Below are 18,555 nucleotides of genomic sequence, written 5' to 3'. Positions count from 1 at the left end.
ACTGTAGCATTCCTTTAGCTCCCAACTATCATTACAATTTGCATTGATACCCATATTAGATTTTTGTCTCTTTGCAGAAATCCACATTTTTTGATCATTCTCATACTTACTTGTCGTATGAGAATGAGAAGCTGGTTCGTAGAAAACCAACGCAATGGTATAGAATGTAGCAACATCATTATAAACGTTAACATAGAGATGGAAGTGGAAAGGCAGAAACAAGTAAAAGAAAAAAAAACTAAAATAAGAATACAGCAGCACTTAGCCATTCAGCTGCAATCTTCAATAGACAATTCACTAAATCCTGCAAAGAAAGACTATCACTCAAATCTGCATTGATAAGGGAAGACATATTCACCACTCAAGACATATGGAGAATTTTTTTTGTGTTTTTGACACCTTTCAAAAACACTACAAAAGTCTGTTTGAAGATAACAGTATATAGCACTGTGGGAAATTATAATTCTTGGAACATTAATGGCTTTCCTGTTCATATCTAAGTTGGGCTTGAAAGGCAAAATCTATAGGACAGTAGTGAGGCCAGCTATGACATATGCTATAGAAACTGTGGCCCTGAGGAAAAATAACATCAGCAGGATGGAAGTAGCAGAGATGAGAATGCTTAGGTGGATGTGCGGTGTGACCAGAAAGGATCGTCCGAGAAATGTTCCACTGATTTCTCACTGTTCCACTGAGAAATCAGTGGAACAGTGAAAGTTACGAACTTAGGGAGAAAATACAGGAGGCAAGGTTGAGATGATTTGGTCATGTGATGAGGAGGGAGGATGAATATGTGGGAAGAAGGGTCATGCGGATGGATGTGCAAGGAAGGCGGAAGTGTGGGCAGCCAAAGAAGAGATGGAGGGAGCTGGTAGAAGAGGACTTGAGGATGAAGAACTTGGATGTGGTGACAGCCCAAGACAGGAAGGTGTGGAGGAAACTCATTATAAACAGTGACCCCCACTTAAGTGGGAGAAGCTGCAGAAGAAGAAGAAGATTTAAGTTGGGCTTGACAGACCCATTACAGCATCTGAAAATTTACCATAGCCTATAAAGAAAGCCAAACAAGAAAATCCCCAGGACCTGACCTGATAGTCTAGGGATAGAACTTTATCACATGGTCTGGGATTTTATTCTTCCAATTCTAATTATACTGTTTAATTCCTTTCTCTCATCAGGACACATACCAAGTGAATTTGTAGCAAGCCATACTGTCCTCATTCCAAATCCAAATAGAGATCACACCTTAATCAACAGCTGGAGACCTATTTCTCTATCTAATACTGACTATAAGATATTTTTTTGCATTATCAATAAGAGTTCAAAGTGAGAATGAGACACATAATTAAAAGCACACCGGTGTATGGAGTTCCAGACAGAGCAGTAGAATTTAATCTGTTTTTGCTATGTGATCTACTATGCTTAGTTAACATGACAAAGCATCCAATGGCAGTGCTATCAGCAGACCTTACTCAAGCATTTGATAATGTTTGGCATCCCTTTCTGTTCCACGTCCTCCAGCAAATTGGTGTGGGTAAAAAAAACTGCAATCTGTTATTAAAGGAGCTTATGCCAATTCAACTACCAGCTTCCTAGTTAATGGGTTCCTGTCAAACCCAGTCAAAATTCAAAAAGGAGTCAAACGTGGTTGCCCTCTTAGTCCATTGCTTTTAAAATAACAGCTCCATCGATGAGTCTTGATAGACTTGTGTTTCCTAGGAAGGACCTCCTGCGATGAGTCTTTTGACTCCTTGGAGGCCTAATAATAATAATAATAAATTAAAACTGGCTTGAACACTCATGTATACAGCTAGTTTAGTGTTTTGACTAATTTCTTTTCTTATTCCATATAAATTTATTCAGCTGGCTGTCTGCCATACCAGCTTGCTTATGCTGTTATCTATTTCCAGATTTAACCTGCACATCTTCCCTAAAACTGCACCTAAATAGATTAAATATTTTACTTGTTCTATAGGTTCTCCATTCAGGATGCAGTTAATGTTTTCAATGTCTCTGCCTATTTTCATTGTCTTTGTTATTTTAATGCTGATTTCGTACCAAATTTATTGCAGCAGTTATTCAATTTGGTCACAGAATCCTGCAGACTCGCCCTGGATTTATTTAGGAGTATAACTTCATCTGTATAAAGTAACAACTCAATTTAGACCTTGGTTGATATAATGTTCCATTTACACCATATAACTGGAGCATATTTGAACAGCTTTGCTCTTGGCACTGTCATAAGCCCCTTTTCCAGATCTACTAAACTTAAATACAGATCCTTATTATATTCCTATGATTTCTCAACTGTCTTAAATTGAAAATCTGATCCTGAAAACCTCTGTTTGCCCTGAATGCAGTTTGTTCTTCTCCAAGTTTCTCTTCCATGATTTTTCTTGGTCGTTTCTCAAGAATACTTGCACAAATCTTACCAGAAACACTCAATAGAAAAATTCCTCTGTAATTCTCACATTGTTTTATTTCACTTTTTATAGATGGGTACTATGAGTGCTCTACTCCAATCATTTGGAATTTGACTCTCTGACCAAACCTTCTGAATTATGTAATGCAGCTACTGTAAAAATTTTATATCTCCTTATTTTAGCATTTCTGATCAAATATCTTTACTCCAGCTGTCTTCCCACATTTCAGGTTTGTGATAGATTTTTCTAGTTTAAGTACAGATATATATATTCCAGATGGCATTCCTGTTGAGTGTTTTCTGCCATCATGCTGAAACTGCAATCTTACATTTAGCAATCTTTCAAAGTAATTACTCCATAAATGAAGAATACCTTTATCATCTCTAATTCCTTTAATACTCTTTCTTCCATTTCTGAGCTTTTTCAATAGTCCTCCAGAATATTTTATCTTCCTGATATTTATTTTCAATGCTCTTACCAAAGTCTTCCCATAACTTCCTTTGGGCATTTTCAATTGAAGGTGAGTTAGCCAATCTCATATGGAGGTAGCAGGGTTTTTTCTCCTGGACACTCGGGTTTTTTATTTCACGTACAGACAAATTGGTCTTCAGAACACAAGCAATTTACAGACAAAAAAAAAATACTGTTGTTGGTGATGATGGGTGATAGATGGCGTTGATGGTTGTAGTGTCATAGTAGCGATTAACTAGTAGTGGAGAGGGTGAGATGTATTTAGCGAAGTAGAGTGCCCTCCCAATGCATCCTTGGACTCCCTGGAGATGTCATGTAATAATAATGATAACAACTTTTGTTTAGCTAATTTTACACAATGTTTTGCTTTCTTACATTTTTCTCTGTATTCCCTAAGAGCACAAGTTGACTTATTTTCCAGGAACTTTCAATATGCTTTCTTTTCCTTCACTGCCTCTTTAACTTTCTGAGTCCACTATGAAGTTCTGATTTTCTATTCTTGCAGATTACCTCACCACACGCCCTCTCTGGTTGAATGAATCAAAGTTTTCTTTAGGGTTTGCTAATGAATCTCCAAGGTTTGGTTCTTGTTTTCAAACTCTTTCAGTTTTTCTTGAATAATGTTTGTGTATTTGAGTCTGTAGGCACATCTGATAGCTGTTCAACTTTGATTCATTTCCAAACTTTCTTACATACCCCTTTTTTCCAATATGAAGTTCAATTTTATCCTGCTCAACCCTAATGGTGATCACTTCCTATTGTTAAGTTCTGAATGAGAACATTTATAAGACAATATTATCTCATTCAGAATTTAACAAGATCTCCCATTCCTAAAGCCAATTTTGTTATTCAGAATTAATGTGAATTATTCCTTACTGTTGTGTGCCACAAAATTGTAAAATAAGTGTAAATATTTCTAGTTATAAATTGTGCTATTCTTGCAAATTCTCGGTAATATGTATACACACCATGTAAACTATACACGGAGACCTTGGAACTTAATCCTATTATTGCCTAGGCAGGATACGTAAGCTTGTAAGTTAGTCATACATGTAACAATCTAAATTTTCACCAGAGTCCTATTTGGCATTGATAACCGAACGATGCTTATGGAGATGTCCACCAGCGCATATAAAAAGATACAAAACGGAATTGCAGAGCCGACATCGCCCTCTTCTCTCGTGACTCGGGGCTTGTGCCCCGGATCATTGAGGATTCCATAGTCGTGGAAGCACAGTGGAAGTATCCAGCATTCTGGTCATCAATTTTGCTAGATATATCCATTCCAGAGCCAGTCAGACGAGATGCGGCGATACAGGGCCATGCTGTACTACGATGACTAGAAAACTGAGTAATCCTTCCGTTATGCTGTAGAAGACAAGCCTTTTATAGATGCAGACGGAGCCGACTGAAATGTTTCCAGGTAGAAGTCCTAGGAAGAAAGATAGGTGCCATCCAAAGCAAGTGACGTCGAGAAAAGTGTGTCTATTGTTCCGGTAAGATTTCCAATTCTCTATCTTACGAGCATGTGAGAGGGGACATGTATTATATGTGAGAATATTCTTAAATGAACGTGTAGTGATTCAGAAATTGTTCTAAAAGAGCGTGTGTAGTATTGAATTTTGTTCATAGAGGACATGTAAGAATATAACAATAGTTCCTGGAGAACATATGTATAAGAATTAACAATTGTTCCTCAGTAGACGTAAAAGATATTGATAATAGTTCACAGAGAACGTGTGCAGTATTGAATTTGTTCATAGTGGACATGTAAGAATATAACAATAGTTCCAAGAGAACGGGTGTAGTAGATTTAACAATAGTTCCTCAGTAGACATAAAAGATATTGATAATAGTTCATAAAGAACGAGTGTATAAGAATTAACATTTATTCCTCAGTAGATGTAAAAGATATTAATGATAGTTCACAGAGAACGTGTGTAAGAATTTAAGAGTTAAGGTTAGTGCCTGAGGAATATGTTCTGATTTAGATGATTTATGTAGAGTTATGTGTCAAGATAGAGGAACCTTAGGAACTCTAAATGTTAGATTGTATAATGTGCTGCATATTGAATTGATAGTTAAGTGAGGCAGCAGCTAATTAATGTAGGGTTCTGATTTTCATTGCCAATGATTATTCATTAATAGAAAAGTCGTGAGCAGAGTATGATCTTATGTTTTTTTAGATACTTAAAAATTTGTTTGATAATTTAAGTGTAGCTATGTATCCATTGAAATCAATTGAGAAATCTTAATTCATGTTTTATTCAAGTTTGTAATTTCTTGTCTTAGTATAATAAATGTCCTTGTTTGATTGCAATTACGTGCTTGCCTGTTTTGTTCTCATTTCACCACTTGCTAAAATAGAATCTGAGCAGGAAACTGAAAATTTATATAGACGTATTGGATAGAGGGCCACGATTGCTGTATGTTTAAAAGTTGAGATAAATTATGATTTAGAAAACTAAAAATAAACTAAAAAAGTATAATGTCACTTTTTACCTATATTAGGTAAAAAGTGACATTATACTTACTGATGGTTATTTCCCTGATGTTATGCGTGCAACCATCCAGATGCGGAGTGGCGCAGCGTGAACAAATAAATTTCTCTGCATTGAAAAGGAATTAATAATAAGTAAGAATTAGAGAAGTTAACCCTTTTCATAGATTACTTCCTTACCATTCTTGTATAAGTTAAATGTCAATTTGATTCAAGAGTAGGCCTAAAGATGATTGAAGGCTGTGTGTTTAAGATATATAAAAGAGATAAAGTAATAAGTAAAGAGGATACCTAGATATAAGTTGTATAAGAGTCGTTACGGAAGCATCATAAAATAAAGTATGATTAAAAAGGTTAAAATAAGAAGTAACGACATAAATAACACTATTTCAAATCCTCTGTACACTCTACTGTCCTGCATTACTGAGAAATGAAAACATCACTGTCAACAATAACATAGTTAATGAGACTTTTCTTATTCCTTGAATCTTCTCTCCATATGAATTTGTGCACATTTTTATGTTAGAACTTGGTGTTAGTGATAACTAGTCCATGTCCTGAGCAGAAATCTAGAAGGTACTTACAGTTATTCTGATTTATATTTATAGGATTATAGAATTACAGGTAGGATTTATATGATTTCATATTCCTGTGGTCTAGAATACATAAGCCAGAAAAGCCGAAGTTTTGAATTGAGAAAAAGAACAAGTTCGTTGACCACAAAAGAGACTGCTCCAGCTCATCATATGTCCATGACAAATCACACTACTGATTGGGATAGAGCTACCATGCCGCATTTAGAAGAAAACTTTTCTTATCACAAATTAAGGAATCTATTGTGGTCATTCCCTTATATGAATCAATTAACCAAGGTCTCATCCTAAATGACAACTGGAAATTGCTAATTAGAACTCCTGAAAATCAGAATTTAATTCCTCCAACAATCACCAATAGACTCTTCAAAGAGACAGCTGACACATGACATGCATTATTGCAATTTCAATTAATTTAATTTGATTGCTTCTTTCAAGGTGATTTGTGTTATAACACCGATTTCTGTTTTCCTATCATTATTGCATTGAAGAAGCTGCCAGAACATTGTGTATACAACCGCTTTGTATATTCTCTAGTATAACCTAACAACTAATAAAATTTTCCTTATAATTTTAAAAGTAGACAAAAATAAGCATAAAGGAAAATAGGAACAATATGAATAAAAGTAAGAAAAAGTAACAAGTGTGCAGATCCTTTTTGCAAACATTCCTGCTCGCAGTAGAATTAAAATTCACCATTTATGCTTCTGCTATTGAGCCATATACTTGAAACCAATCATACTGAAAATACTCATGATATTTTGATGAAAAATGTCATGAGCATATTCTATTTTTAATTAATATGCCAACTTACATCTTAATTAAAAGAAGAATGATCCTGTACATCCATAGCAAGAAAATACTAGAAAATAATTTCCATGGTCATCATCATCCTTTAAATAGTATCTAGATATCCATGCCATTTATTGTTTTTTTTTTTATAGTGCATCCAATCTTACTACAGCATAACACTAAGTCCCAACCCAATCCACATATGAACAATGCTACTCTAAAGAAAATCCGTTAACACAAACTATCCACTATAACATACAATTCCTATAGTCTCTATGAGTTTACAACAGCAAAAATGGACTGTACCCTTGTAACTTTTCATGCATTTAGTATTAGAGTATAGTATAAGATCAATCTTTCTTATTCAAGATAACTGTAAAACATATCATTGATTGCATTTCTCTTACCTTTAAATAATGCACATTAGTGATGTAATCCAGTGTTTCCCAATATTTCTAGCAATGCAGACTATATCAAACCAAGGCCAGGAGATTTTTTTTTTGAAAGTAGGTGGGTGGTACACTCCTTCCCATAAAGTGTCAGCTTTAACTAGCCTGCAGACAAGAGTTTAGTGTTTTAACTGTTACTAACAGGCTGTGGGTTCAAATTCCACTGTGCCATGGATGCTCATAAGTGTTCTCATTGGTAGAGGATTTTCATTACTCAATGAAAGAGCACTACCCACTGTTTACAGGAGACATGAAGTGGCTTGAAAGAGATCAAATGTTTGATCTTTACTGCAGAATTTTCACGGCCTTTTTAGGAGGAATTCACGTTACAAAAAAAACTTTTCTCCATAGCAATACTATTTCAGGAGATTTTCTTAATGTATATGGATATCTTCTGAAATAGATTATTACTTCTCCATTTTTTAATAATAATTTTTTATCCTTTTACAAGTAAGTATAAAGAATGGGATTTCTATTTCTATATATAGCACATAAATCATAAAAAATCTAGTCATTTCAAAAATGTATTTTTCATTCACTATCTTTTAAAAGAACAAACATTCTACTGTAGCTTGAAAGAGATCAAATGTTTGATCTTTACTGCAGAATTTTCACGGCCTTTTTAGGAGGAATTCACGTTACAAAAAAAAACTTTTCTCCATAGCAATACTATTTCAGGAGATTTTCTTAATGTATATGGATATCTTCTGAAATAGATTATTACTTCTCCATTTTTTAATAATAATTTTTTATCCTTTTACAAGTAAGTATAAAGAATGGGATTTCTATTTCTATATATAGCACATAAATCATAAAAAATCTAGTCATTTCAAAAATGTATTTTTCATTCACTATCTTTTAAAAGAACAAACACTCTACTGTAATCATATTTAAACCATCAGTTATTTTCTGCATATTATGGTATAGTATAACCATTACCTTTCAGTTTTACAATCAGATTGAACTGTTGATAGAAAGCAAATTACCTCCATAAACAATGCCAAACTGTCCAGATCCTAAAACTTCTTCTGGAAAAATCTGATACTGCAGACTAATATCCTAGGAGATACATACAATCATTCATTTAAAATACTAAACACGGTTGGATAGTGATTTTATTATTTTATTTATATATATATTTTGTGGAGGAGCAAGAAAAGTAACTTCTCTTTATATTACACTCAGATTTACAGTAGCTATCACAAAAAACATATTTTTATTCATCATATTTGCATTTTTAAATAAATTAAGGGCTTTACATTTCTAAAATGTTCATGCTAAGCATTCTCACGATACTTTGCATTTCTGAGAATATGGCACTAGATCTCAACTCTGAATTAAGCAGTATAGTAAGATTTTTATTTCTCCTAAAATCAAACTTATTATATAAAACCACATATACATATATTATATAATATATATTTATAATAAATTTAGTTTAATCCTTTATCCAAGTATAAGCAAACAAAGTTTGTGCCTGAAAATATCTTCAGGACTGAGGTAAGGTAGTGCAACACCAGGCAACTCTGAGCAAAGGTGGACCAAGCTCTCATCACTCCTTGTCTCAGTATCTCCCATAATGCAAAGCACATTTCCTTGTGGACATTATGGGCGATACTGAGACAAGGAGTGATGAGAGCTTGGTCCATCTTTGCTCAGAGTTGCCTGGTGTTGCACTACCTTACCTCAGTCCTGAAGATAATTTCAGGCACAAACTTTGTTTGCTTGCACTTGGATAAAGGATTAAACTAAATTTATTATAGTCTGACCAAGTGAAATATAAACTTCCAACATCTTTCTCTAAATCCAGAGTAATTCAATAATAAGGTGGTACACCTGTTGGCAATTCCTATAAGTAAATATGACCTCTCCTATTGCTTCTGCCTTAGTATCTTAACGTTTGGGTCTGCCTCCCACTGACAAGACCTCAGTAAAGGTTGAAACCGGTCTGGGTAGTGGCCCTTCCCTTAATGCATAGCAGTATACATGTCTGCAAGAAGATGTGCTTTGCATTATGGGAGATACTGAGACAAGGAGTGATGAGAGCTTGGTCCACCTTTGCTCGGAGTTGCCTGGTGTCGCACTACCTTACCTCAGTCTGAAGATATTTTCAGGTGCAAACTTTGTTTGCTTACACTTGGATAAAGGATTAAAACTAAATTTATTATAGTCTAACCAAGTGAAAAATAAACTTCCAACATAATATATATTTATTATATAACAATGCATAAACTAAAAAGCACTTGGCTTCTCATAAAAAAAATAAGAAAGCAAGTTACATTTTGATTATAGTAATTAGAAAGTCGTGGAGGTGATGCAAGTGGAAATGAATTAAAATATGAACCCATTACTTGGTTAGTATTTTAATTTAAAAAAAAAAAAAAGAAAGAAATTTGCCTACTCCAAGTAAGGAGTTCATTTTCGATTAACAGCCGGCCTTCTCTTATAGGCACCATACTCTTCTGCCTGTCCTTGTATGCACAAATAAATAGCTGGTTATCTCTTGGATACCTCTCTGATGGATCATCTTTTCAGATGTCTCTCATTTTCCTTTGAACCCAGAGAACTATATCTGAGCTAGCAGTCTTGTGTTTGTTCCGAGTTAATGGTTGAAGCAACAAAGACTACAAAGTTAGTGTAAATTAAATGTGATCCTCTGGCCAATTTTCCTTTTATTTTTTTGGTGGAGAGTGGGGGGGGGGGGGGAGAGAAAGCATATGAACAACCAGTTTCCAGGAGAAAAAATCTTTCCACCTCTGTATGAGACACACAGTAGTGAACATGTGGTCATATCAAAGCTCTGTACAGTAGAAGAATAACTTACTTATTACAAGTTAGCATTATCCAACATGATGATTTAACCTCCTTCAGAATGTGTCCCTAAATCTTCACTGAGTGCTTATAGTAAATTACCATTAATATAATTCTCTCCCTGTAATGTTCTCAATACAAAATACACAAGCTTGATCTTGGCAACACTGAACTTTGTTTTTCTATACAACTATACTGGTGTCCAAAACCTAAAGACGAACACTATTTCTGAAAATACAATTCCAAAACTGCAGTCACAATGACTAAATGTAAAAATAAGTTCAGTGAAGTGATGACTTGAAACTGAACGTTGCTTGTGGTAATTCGTATAACTGATGATTTCAAGTAGAAAGCACATACACATTCAAATTTTCAAATCGCACAAAGGAGTCATGTGGTAGAACTCAACAAGATAAAAGACAAAAGGCTGCGCTAAGTAAATTGTGTTTGAAGGAAGCTCTTTTCATGAAGGATAAAGATGCAAACTTGGATGTCTTGTAATGACTCAAAGACATCAAGATGATTTCACATGGGGAAGAATTATTGGAAAGCTTGAAGGCTGCAGAATTACTGATATTGCCAGAGAGTTTGGAATCTCACCTAGTGTTGTATCCAGGCTCTGAGCAGTGTTTCAAACCAATGGAATGTGTTCTAGATGTTTGCTAAAAGGTCACCATCACTCTAAAGTGACGATACACCAAGGCAGGTACAGCTTACAAGTTGGCTCCATTCAAGCATAGATATGCAGATATCTCAATAATCTGTGGTAAGACATCTGCAACAAGTAGGCCTACATGCCCAAAGGCCTATATTCTGCATCCATTTACCCATATCTCATCATAGAGCACATTTTCAGTGGTGTTGTATCCATAAAAATTGGACTAGACAGCAATGGGCTAATGTACTCTTTATAGATGGGAGTCATTTTAGTTTTTCCTCCAATTCTAAACAACACTTGATCTGATGTGAAAGTAGTACTGCTTACCATTCTCATGAATGACCATGAAAACATTCTTGAAAGGGATAGATATGGCGGTGGTGGGGATCATGGTGTGGGGAGGCATTATGCATGATGGATGCACCTAGCTAGAAGTGCTGAAAAAAAGTGGCTATGGCAGGTGAACAATATTGTAACAAAGTTCTTCAGCATCATGTTCAATTGTTCCATGGTGTTATAGGCAAAGAATTCATTTTTAAGGATGACAATGTCACACCACGTTGTACACAAGCATTGGAGATACTTCTGGAGATTTAGGATATTAACTGAATAGATCTCAACCCCATAGAATGTGTTTGGGACAAAATAAGTAGATGCATTGCTACTCGAAATTCCCCTCCAGAAAACAAAAAAAGGCCGTATCCTTGCTCTGAAGGAGGAGTGGGCCAATTTGCCTGAAGAACTCCTGAATCACTTGGAGCTAAGCATGGTATGACACTGTGAAGGCTGCATCACAGTTTGGAGTGGACACATGGAAATGTCTCTCCACGCAGTTTTCTGTAAGCATTGTATGTTAATTCCTTAACTACATCCTTAGGAAATTTATCTTTCGCAAAAGCATATTGCAATTTAATTTGAACATAACATATTTATTATTATTATTATTACATAACACCTCCAGGGAGTCCAAGGACTCGTCGAGGGGGGGGCACCTACCGTACAACTCTCCATCTCCACCAACTATCTTCATCATCTATACCAGCGCCATCTACTGCCGACCACCACTACTATTTTCACAGACAATCATATTTATAAACATTTTTTGTGAAATATAATTTATTAGTAGGCTGGCAATAAATTTATGCTCACATTTGGCTGCAGTCATGAAATTCTTTTCATACACACACACACACACACACACACACACACACACACACACACACACAGTCATCCCTCGACTTACATTGGGGTTTCATTATCTGGCAGGACATAAGTCGATACATTAAATCAACAGAGTTATAGGGGTTAGGGACTTAATCATAATAAGCATACTAATTTTCATTTTTAAACATATAAAACTGTACTGTACGTTACTGTCACTATAAAACAGGAGAATAATCACCCAAATCTTCCTCCACAATCACATGTTCATTACCTTCCCTATGTGAAGGACCAGGCTAAGACTCTTCTGGTGTAACCTTTGTTTTTTTTATGAAAATGTCCAACGTGCTTTACTTATTTTTCTTCTTTTCATCGTAAATTTGTTTATAGCAAGCAAACGCATCGTGTACTTTTCTTTCTACATTGGGGGTCTTCAGCCATTTTGAGAACATTGCTAACTACAGAGAACATTTTTGCAAGACCCTTCACTGTAAATTGTTTAACTACCTCTTCTTGTTTCTCTTTTCCCTTTCCTTTTCTCATTGTTCCTCCAGTTTGACCAATTCTTCGTTGGTCATCTATTCAGGGGCACTTTCTATGAGTTGAATTATGTCGTCATCATTCACTTCAAGATTCAGATTGTTTGCCAGGCCCATAATTTCTTCACTCAATTTACAAAGGTCTTCATTTTTTTCAAAACTTTCAGAATCAAACCTTCTTAATGTCTTTTTCCATATGCCACTCATACATTAAGAGGTCATTTCATCCCAAGCCATAGCATTATTTTTAATAGCATGATAAATATTGAATGCTTTCCAAAATTGCATGATAGTGGTCATTTCTTTCAGTGGCAGAAATGGCTTGTGAAAAAGTTCTCTGTAGATTACTAAGCCTTAAACACTGCAAGAACTCTCTGATCCATTGGATGGCTCAATGAAGTAGTGTTTAGAGGGAGAAACATGATCTTGAACTTAGTGAAGATCACCAATATAAGATGGATGACTTGGAGCATTATCTAGAATTAATAAAATTTTAAATTCTACATTTTCTTTCATACAACAGATTTCCATTTCACTTGTATAACAGTTGATTAAGGCATTCACAAACAATTTTTGAGTAATCCACGACTTCTTATTGCTCTGATAATGAACTGGAAGGGTATGCTTCATAATGTTTTTGAAGGCTTGTGGACTCTCACTGTGCCATATCACAAATGGTTTCAGTTTACATCCATCCACATTCCATCCTAACAGAATTGTAATGCAGTCTTTAAGAGTTCTGAAAGCAGGCATGGATTTTAGCTTTTTGTGGATGAATGTTTGCTCGGGTTTTTTTTCTAAAACAAGGCGGTCTCATCACACACATAAGCAAATAATTTTATGCAATTTCTCCACAAACTCCTTGGCAGCCTTCTCATCGGCACGTGCAGATTCACCATACATTTTCACATTATGCAGAGCAAACTGCTGCTTGAATCTCATGAACTGACCGAAAGAAGTGTTGAATTCGTAATGGGGTCCTGCTTTCTCCTTCAACATGTTGAAGAGACTAAGTGCCTTAGCGGTTATGGTCATAGTGCTAAGGGGTATGCACTTTTGGTTCAGGTCCTCTATCTATGATGCAAGTAGCTTTTCCATATCACCAACAGGATCTTGTCGTTGCTTCGTCATTATCATCAATTTAGTAAAAGCAGATCCTTACATAGCCTCTACAATTTTATCCTTATTTTTCAAAATGGTCACCACTGTAGAATGAGGCCATCATTGTGATCAAACATGATAACAATGATGGGCTTACCAGCTTCATGTTGCTTTATAAATTACAACTTAGTTACAGGATCAATTGATCGCCACTTTTTCTGTGATTCTTCACTAGGTTTTTTGATTGGGCATGTAGGGTCCATTTTTCACAAAATATTTAAGATAAACAAACAAATGACTTATTTCTCAAACACAAAATCAACAGAGGAACTGTTGAAGACACATGCTGACTGCGCTGTTGTCACTGTGCATGATGCATTGTTGCTAAATAGAAACCCTTTTACTTTACGCTCACTTGTCTTGTTTGAAAGTATAGTCGAAAATGTTATTTATTCCCTTATGGAATCACCGGCATAAGTTGATGGATGACTGTATATATAAATACACATAGATAAAAATGTAGTTCATCCTTAGTTTTTGGACGGCAGTATGGTTTTGTCTAAATCAGTCTGGAGGATTCAGTATTGGAATTTCCCTTTATCATCCTTCCTAACTTTTGCATTATTTGCAAATAACTGTAGGTTACTGTCCAGACCGAGCTGAACATTATTACATGAGTTAAATAATAGCAGTCCAAGTACAGAACCTTGCAGTACTCCACTGGACACCCTCCTTCTGTTAGACTCAGCAATTCCAAGACTGCAGACATAGCGACTAAAGATAAAAATAACTTCAGTGAAGTGGCCAGGTCCACCGGCCTGGTTGGCCGAATGGTTAGCATATCTGCTCTCCAGCCAAAAGACTGTGGGTTCGAATCCTCCTGTAGGCATGGATGTTTGTGATTGTGAAAATGGTGGTGGTGGGCAGTAGATGGCATTGGTGTAGTTGCAGTTATTATAGTTCACGGATTGAGTGAGTGGTGGAGACAGAGGGTTGTAGAGTGGATGCTCTCCCTCAGTGAGTCTTTGGACTCCATGGAGGTGTCACATAATAATAAATAAGTGATGACTTGAAACTTAACAAAAAAAAAAAAAAAAAAAAAAAAAAATCAAAGAACCTGCACTAAGACTTTTGAAGTGAACATGAGTTAGCCGATCGCAGGTGAGAGTTTCTCATCCCGGACACTCTTTTTCATACTTTAAGACAGATAAATTAGCCAGAGAATACATGCAACTGATAGACATGGCAAATTATACATGATACATCTGTCATGTTTTGAGAGCATTAATTAGGTTTCTATGAAACCAGTCATGAGCCTAATACACAAGGGGGGGAAATGAAAGAATACATGAACTATAAAATCATATACAGATGTATCAAACTGCATTTGGAACACTAAAGATCCAAATAACATAAATGAGGTAATGGCTTGAAAATAAACATGTTGGCCTATTGATATATTTATTAACAATAACACACGACTTACAGATGCAGCATTGTCAAGATGCAGTATTTTCAACTTTTCCTGCTAGCAAAGATTGTATTGTTTACAAAAGAAAAAGAAAAAAAGAAAGAAAAATTGTTGAGATTAACTAATGATAAGTAGGATTAGATTTTGACACATTCCTGGAGAAGAAAAAAAAAAAAAAAACTGGATGGTTACAAATATGAAAATCAATAGTTAAAGGATTTTAATTTTTTTTTATGGTATGGGACAAATTAGGAGGATATTTTTTACACCCTCTGTCCAAAAAGAAACAGAATTTTTCGAAAATAGAAGAAACTAGCGGTGTCACCTGTTGTATCTTTTTGTTGTCGAAAGTGGCAACCTTCATTAGTGTTGTGTCAACTGTTTATGACATTTGTTTCGTTAGAAGCCGAGTTATAGTGCCAAGCGACGGTGTGTTTTCACGAACGGTCAGAAAATGAGTTTCAAACAGAGAGCTGTGTTAAACTTGGTCAAAGTTTTACTGAAACACATCAAATGCTTCAAAAAGCATATGGTGATGAATGCTTATCCTGTACCCAACTTTAAGTGGTTTAAGCAATTTCAAAGTGGTCATGAGATGCTTGAGGATGTCAAAAAGCCAAGCTGTCCAAAAACTGGACTGATCGAATTAACATCCAAAAGTGCGTGATTTCATCAAAGAAAACCCGAAATCGTCCGTGAGATTGATTGAAGATGAATTGGGGATTCCAAAATCAACTGTGCACAACATTTTGACCGAGAGTTTGGGCATTCGTAAATTGAACTCACAATATTTGTTCCCCACAAGTTGACCAACGACCGAAAAATGTATCGAATTGAACACTGCAAGGACCTCATTAAAACCGCTCGTAAGGACTTAAACTTCCTTGAAATGATCGTTACTGATGATGAAATGTGGTATTTTGAGTATGAGCCCGAAAAAAAGTTCCAGAGTGCTGAGTGGAGACCACCAGAAGAGGGGCATCTGAAAAAAAGTCACTTGGAGAAGTCAAAAGTAAAAACAATGCTGATTTGTTTCCAAGATTCCAAGGGCATTATTCACAAAGAATTCATTCCGCGTGGCCAAACGGTCACTGGTGAGTTTTATCTCAAAGTTTTGAAGCGAATGATAGCGAGAATTCGTCGCATACGGCATGAATATTGTGATGCAGACAGCTGGTCACTTTTGCATGATAATGCACCATCTCATCGTTCGAACATTGTGAGACAGTTTTTGAGCAAAATCCAAGTTTATGTGTTGGATCACTCGCCATATTCACCTGATTTAGCACCCTGTGACTTCTTTCTCTTCCCCCGACTTCATTTGTCGATGAAAGGAAAGCAATACGACACCATTGAAAACGTTCAAGTGGCAGTAACCACGACCCTCAACAGTATCCCAAAAACCGATATAAAAAACTCGTTTAACGAATTAATAGACTGTGCCAAACACTGTATCGAAGCTGAGGGAGAGTATATTGATTGAAATAAATGATTTGAATACAGTGGTACTTTGGATTGTGAGTAACTTGGTCTACAAGTGTTTTGCAAGATGAGCAAAAATTTTTAATAAATTTTAACTTGATAAACGAGCAAGGTCTTGCAATACGAGTATTACCTATACGCTTTGTCTGCCGAGTGCCACGTGATCACAAGCCACTCGGGATTGTGGGAATCATCTCGCATGCTCGGACTCAGTCGGCATACCTCACTCGTATAGTCAACATTTGTGCTAGCATTGTGACCACGTGTGTGTGTGTGTGTGTGTGTGTGTGTGTGCGTGTGCGTAAAGCATTTTTTTTATTTTGTGTCCAAATGTAGTGACTGTTCTTTATTAACTGTACTATGACAATGGCCCCAATGAAGACAAGGGTCGAAAAGGAAGGCAGTAAGAAGAAGGAGATGATTACGGTGGAAGTTAAAAAGGAAATCATTGGGAAGCCCGAACAAGGTATGCAAGTGGCTGCCATCACAAGATTTTATAAGAAGTCTATGTCAACGATTTGCAGAGTATTAAAGAAGAACTAAGAGGGCTAGATGTAGCAAAAGGAGTCACGAGAGTATAGTATCAAAGCAACAGCCACGTATTCTGGAGGATGTAGAAAAGTTGCTTTTGGTGTGGATAAACGAGAAGCAACTAGCAGGTGATACTGTGACCAAGAACTTGATCTGTGAGAAAGCAAAGGCCTTGTACGCCGACCTCGTAAGTAAACTGCCAGGTACGCCTACAGAAAATGAAAAATTTTGCAGAAAAGCACCACCCCGAGTAAGGCAGTGGCAGTGCGAGCGATGAATCTGTTTAACGACAATGCAATGTCATATTTCCGTGAAATCCTCAAAAGGAGGCAAAAGCAAGTGTCGTTGGATAGGTTCTTTGTTAGTCGCACAAAAAGAAAGAGTCAACAGATAGCAGTGATTCCATTAGTGACAATGAAAGTTGTCCTACCTAATACAATTACTGTAATATGTAATTGTAATGTAATTAATAAATTCAATTACTTTATGTATACAGTATTACATTTAAATACATAATAAAAATATAAAAAGGTATACGAGGGTATATGTATTTTGTATTAATCATTTTTATATGAATATTTTTGAGTTTTGGAACGAATCATCTGAGTTTCCATTATTTCTTATGGGAAAATTCACTTTGATATACGAGTGCTTTGGATTACAAACACATTTCCGGAAAGAATTATGCTCGCAAACCAAGGTACCACTGTAATTATAATTGGCCTGTGTTTTATTTTCTATCAAAAGTTCGGTGTTTCTTTTTGGACAAAGGGTGTATATATGTATAAACAAGGAAATTTCTATATATGAAAATAAGTTTTGTTAGAAGTACATACAATGTTCTGATCTGAATTTTCTGTCCTGTTACTTCCTTCATGGTCAGGAACTGCAAAAACAGAATAAGCAAATTTACAACTTACATTTAATGTTTAAACTGAAATAGCATTTAAGTAGCATATATACATTTAATGGAAAAATATTTAAACATGTAATAGTAAATTTTTTTTATTATTTTTTATAGTCTTCATATAATCAAGGTGATTCACTTAATTGATGTAATTGATTTTTGTCTTTAATTGCCTTTAAGGCTTAAAGTTGCAAAATGAGTTCTAATACCTCCTGCCCCACACATACACCTTAATTCTGTAAATAAGCTTTCTGATGCAAAAATATTTCTCAGTGAACAGGTTGTGAGTGAAATACAAAGTTTATACTGCAGAAAATTTTCTCACTTGGTCACAAAGTATATTATACTTGCCAAGAAAGTAAAATTCTTGTTTTTTAATCCTTCAGACAAGCATAACTAAAAAAAAAAAAAAAAATGCACATGAAGTAGTGTCATGAAAAGTCTACTTGTATATTCATACTAAATTGAACAGAATGAATACAACACAGAGAGAAATAATTAAGCAGGTTTAACTGCTCAGATATTTTGTCTCCGTCACAGAGACCTTCTCAGAAATACAATATTAAAATTGTAATAAAACACAGAAAAACAAATACATAACAATAAGTGAAAGAAATTAGACTATTTAAAACCTAAAGTCCTATGGGGTGGGGGGGACACTATGGG

At 35.5% G+C, this 18,555-nt stretch overlaps 1 protein-coding gene across 1 annotated transcript in view; it reads right to left on the bottom strand.

Moving 5' to 3' along the window:
* LOC150102169 (serine/threonine-protein kinase D1-like) overlaps nt 1-18,555 on the bottom strand; it is a 250,179-nt gene that overhangs the window by 89,670 nt on the left and 141,954 nt on the right. Inside the window, exons 12-13 of the mRNA XM_090399630.1 lie at nt 17,819-17,868; nt 8,215-8,287 (exon numbers count right to left, since the gene is read on the bottom strand). Coding sequence (XP_090255756.1) covers nt 8,215-8,287; nt 17,819-17,868 — 123 coding nt within the window. The remainder of the gene's footprint in view (nt 1-8,214; nt 8,288-17,818; nt 17,869-18,555) is intronic.

The sequence above is a fragment of the Typopeltis vanoorti genome, chromosome 10 (genome assembly GCF_054136105.1).
Source record: "Typopeltis vanoorti isolate ZY-2024b chromosome 10, IOZ_Tvanoo_1.0, whole genome shotgun sequence".
Taxonomy (NCBI): domain Eukaryota; kingdom Metazoa; phylum Arthropoda; class Arachnida; order Uropygi; family Thelyphonidae; genus Typopeltis; species Typopeltis vanoorti.
This window is presented reverse-complemented; position numbering and strand designations above follow the sequence as displayed.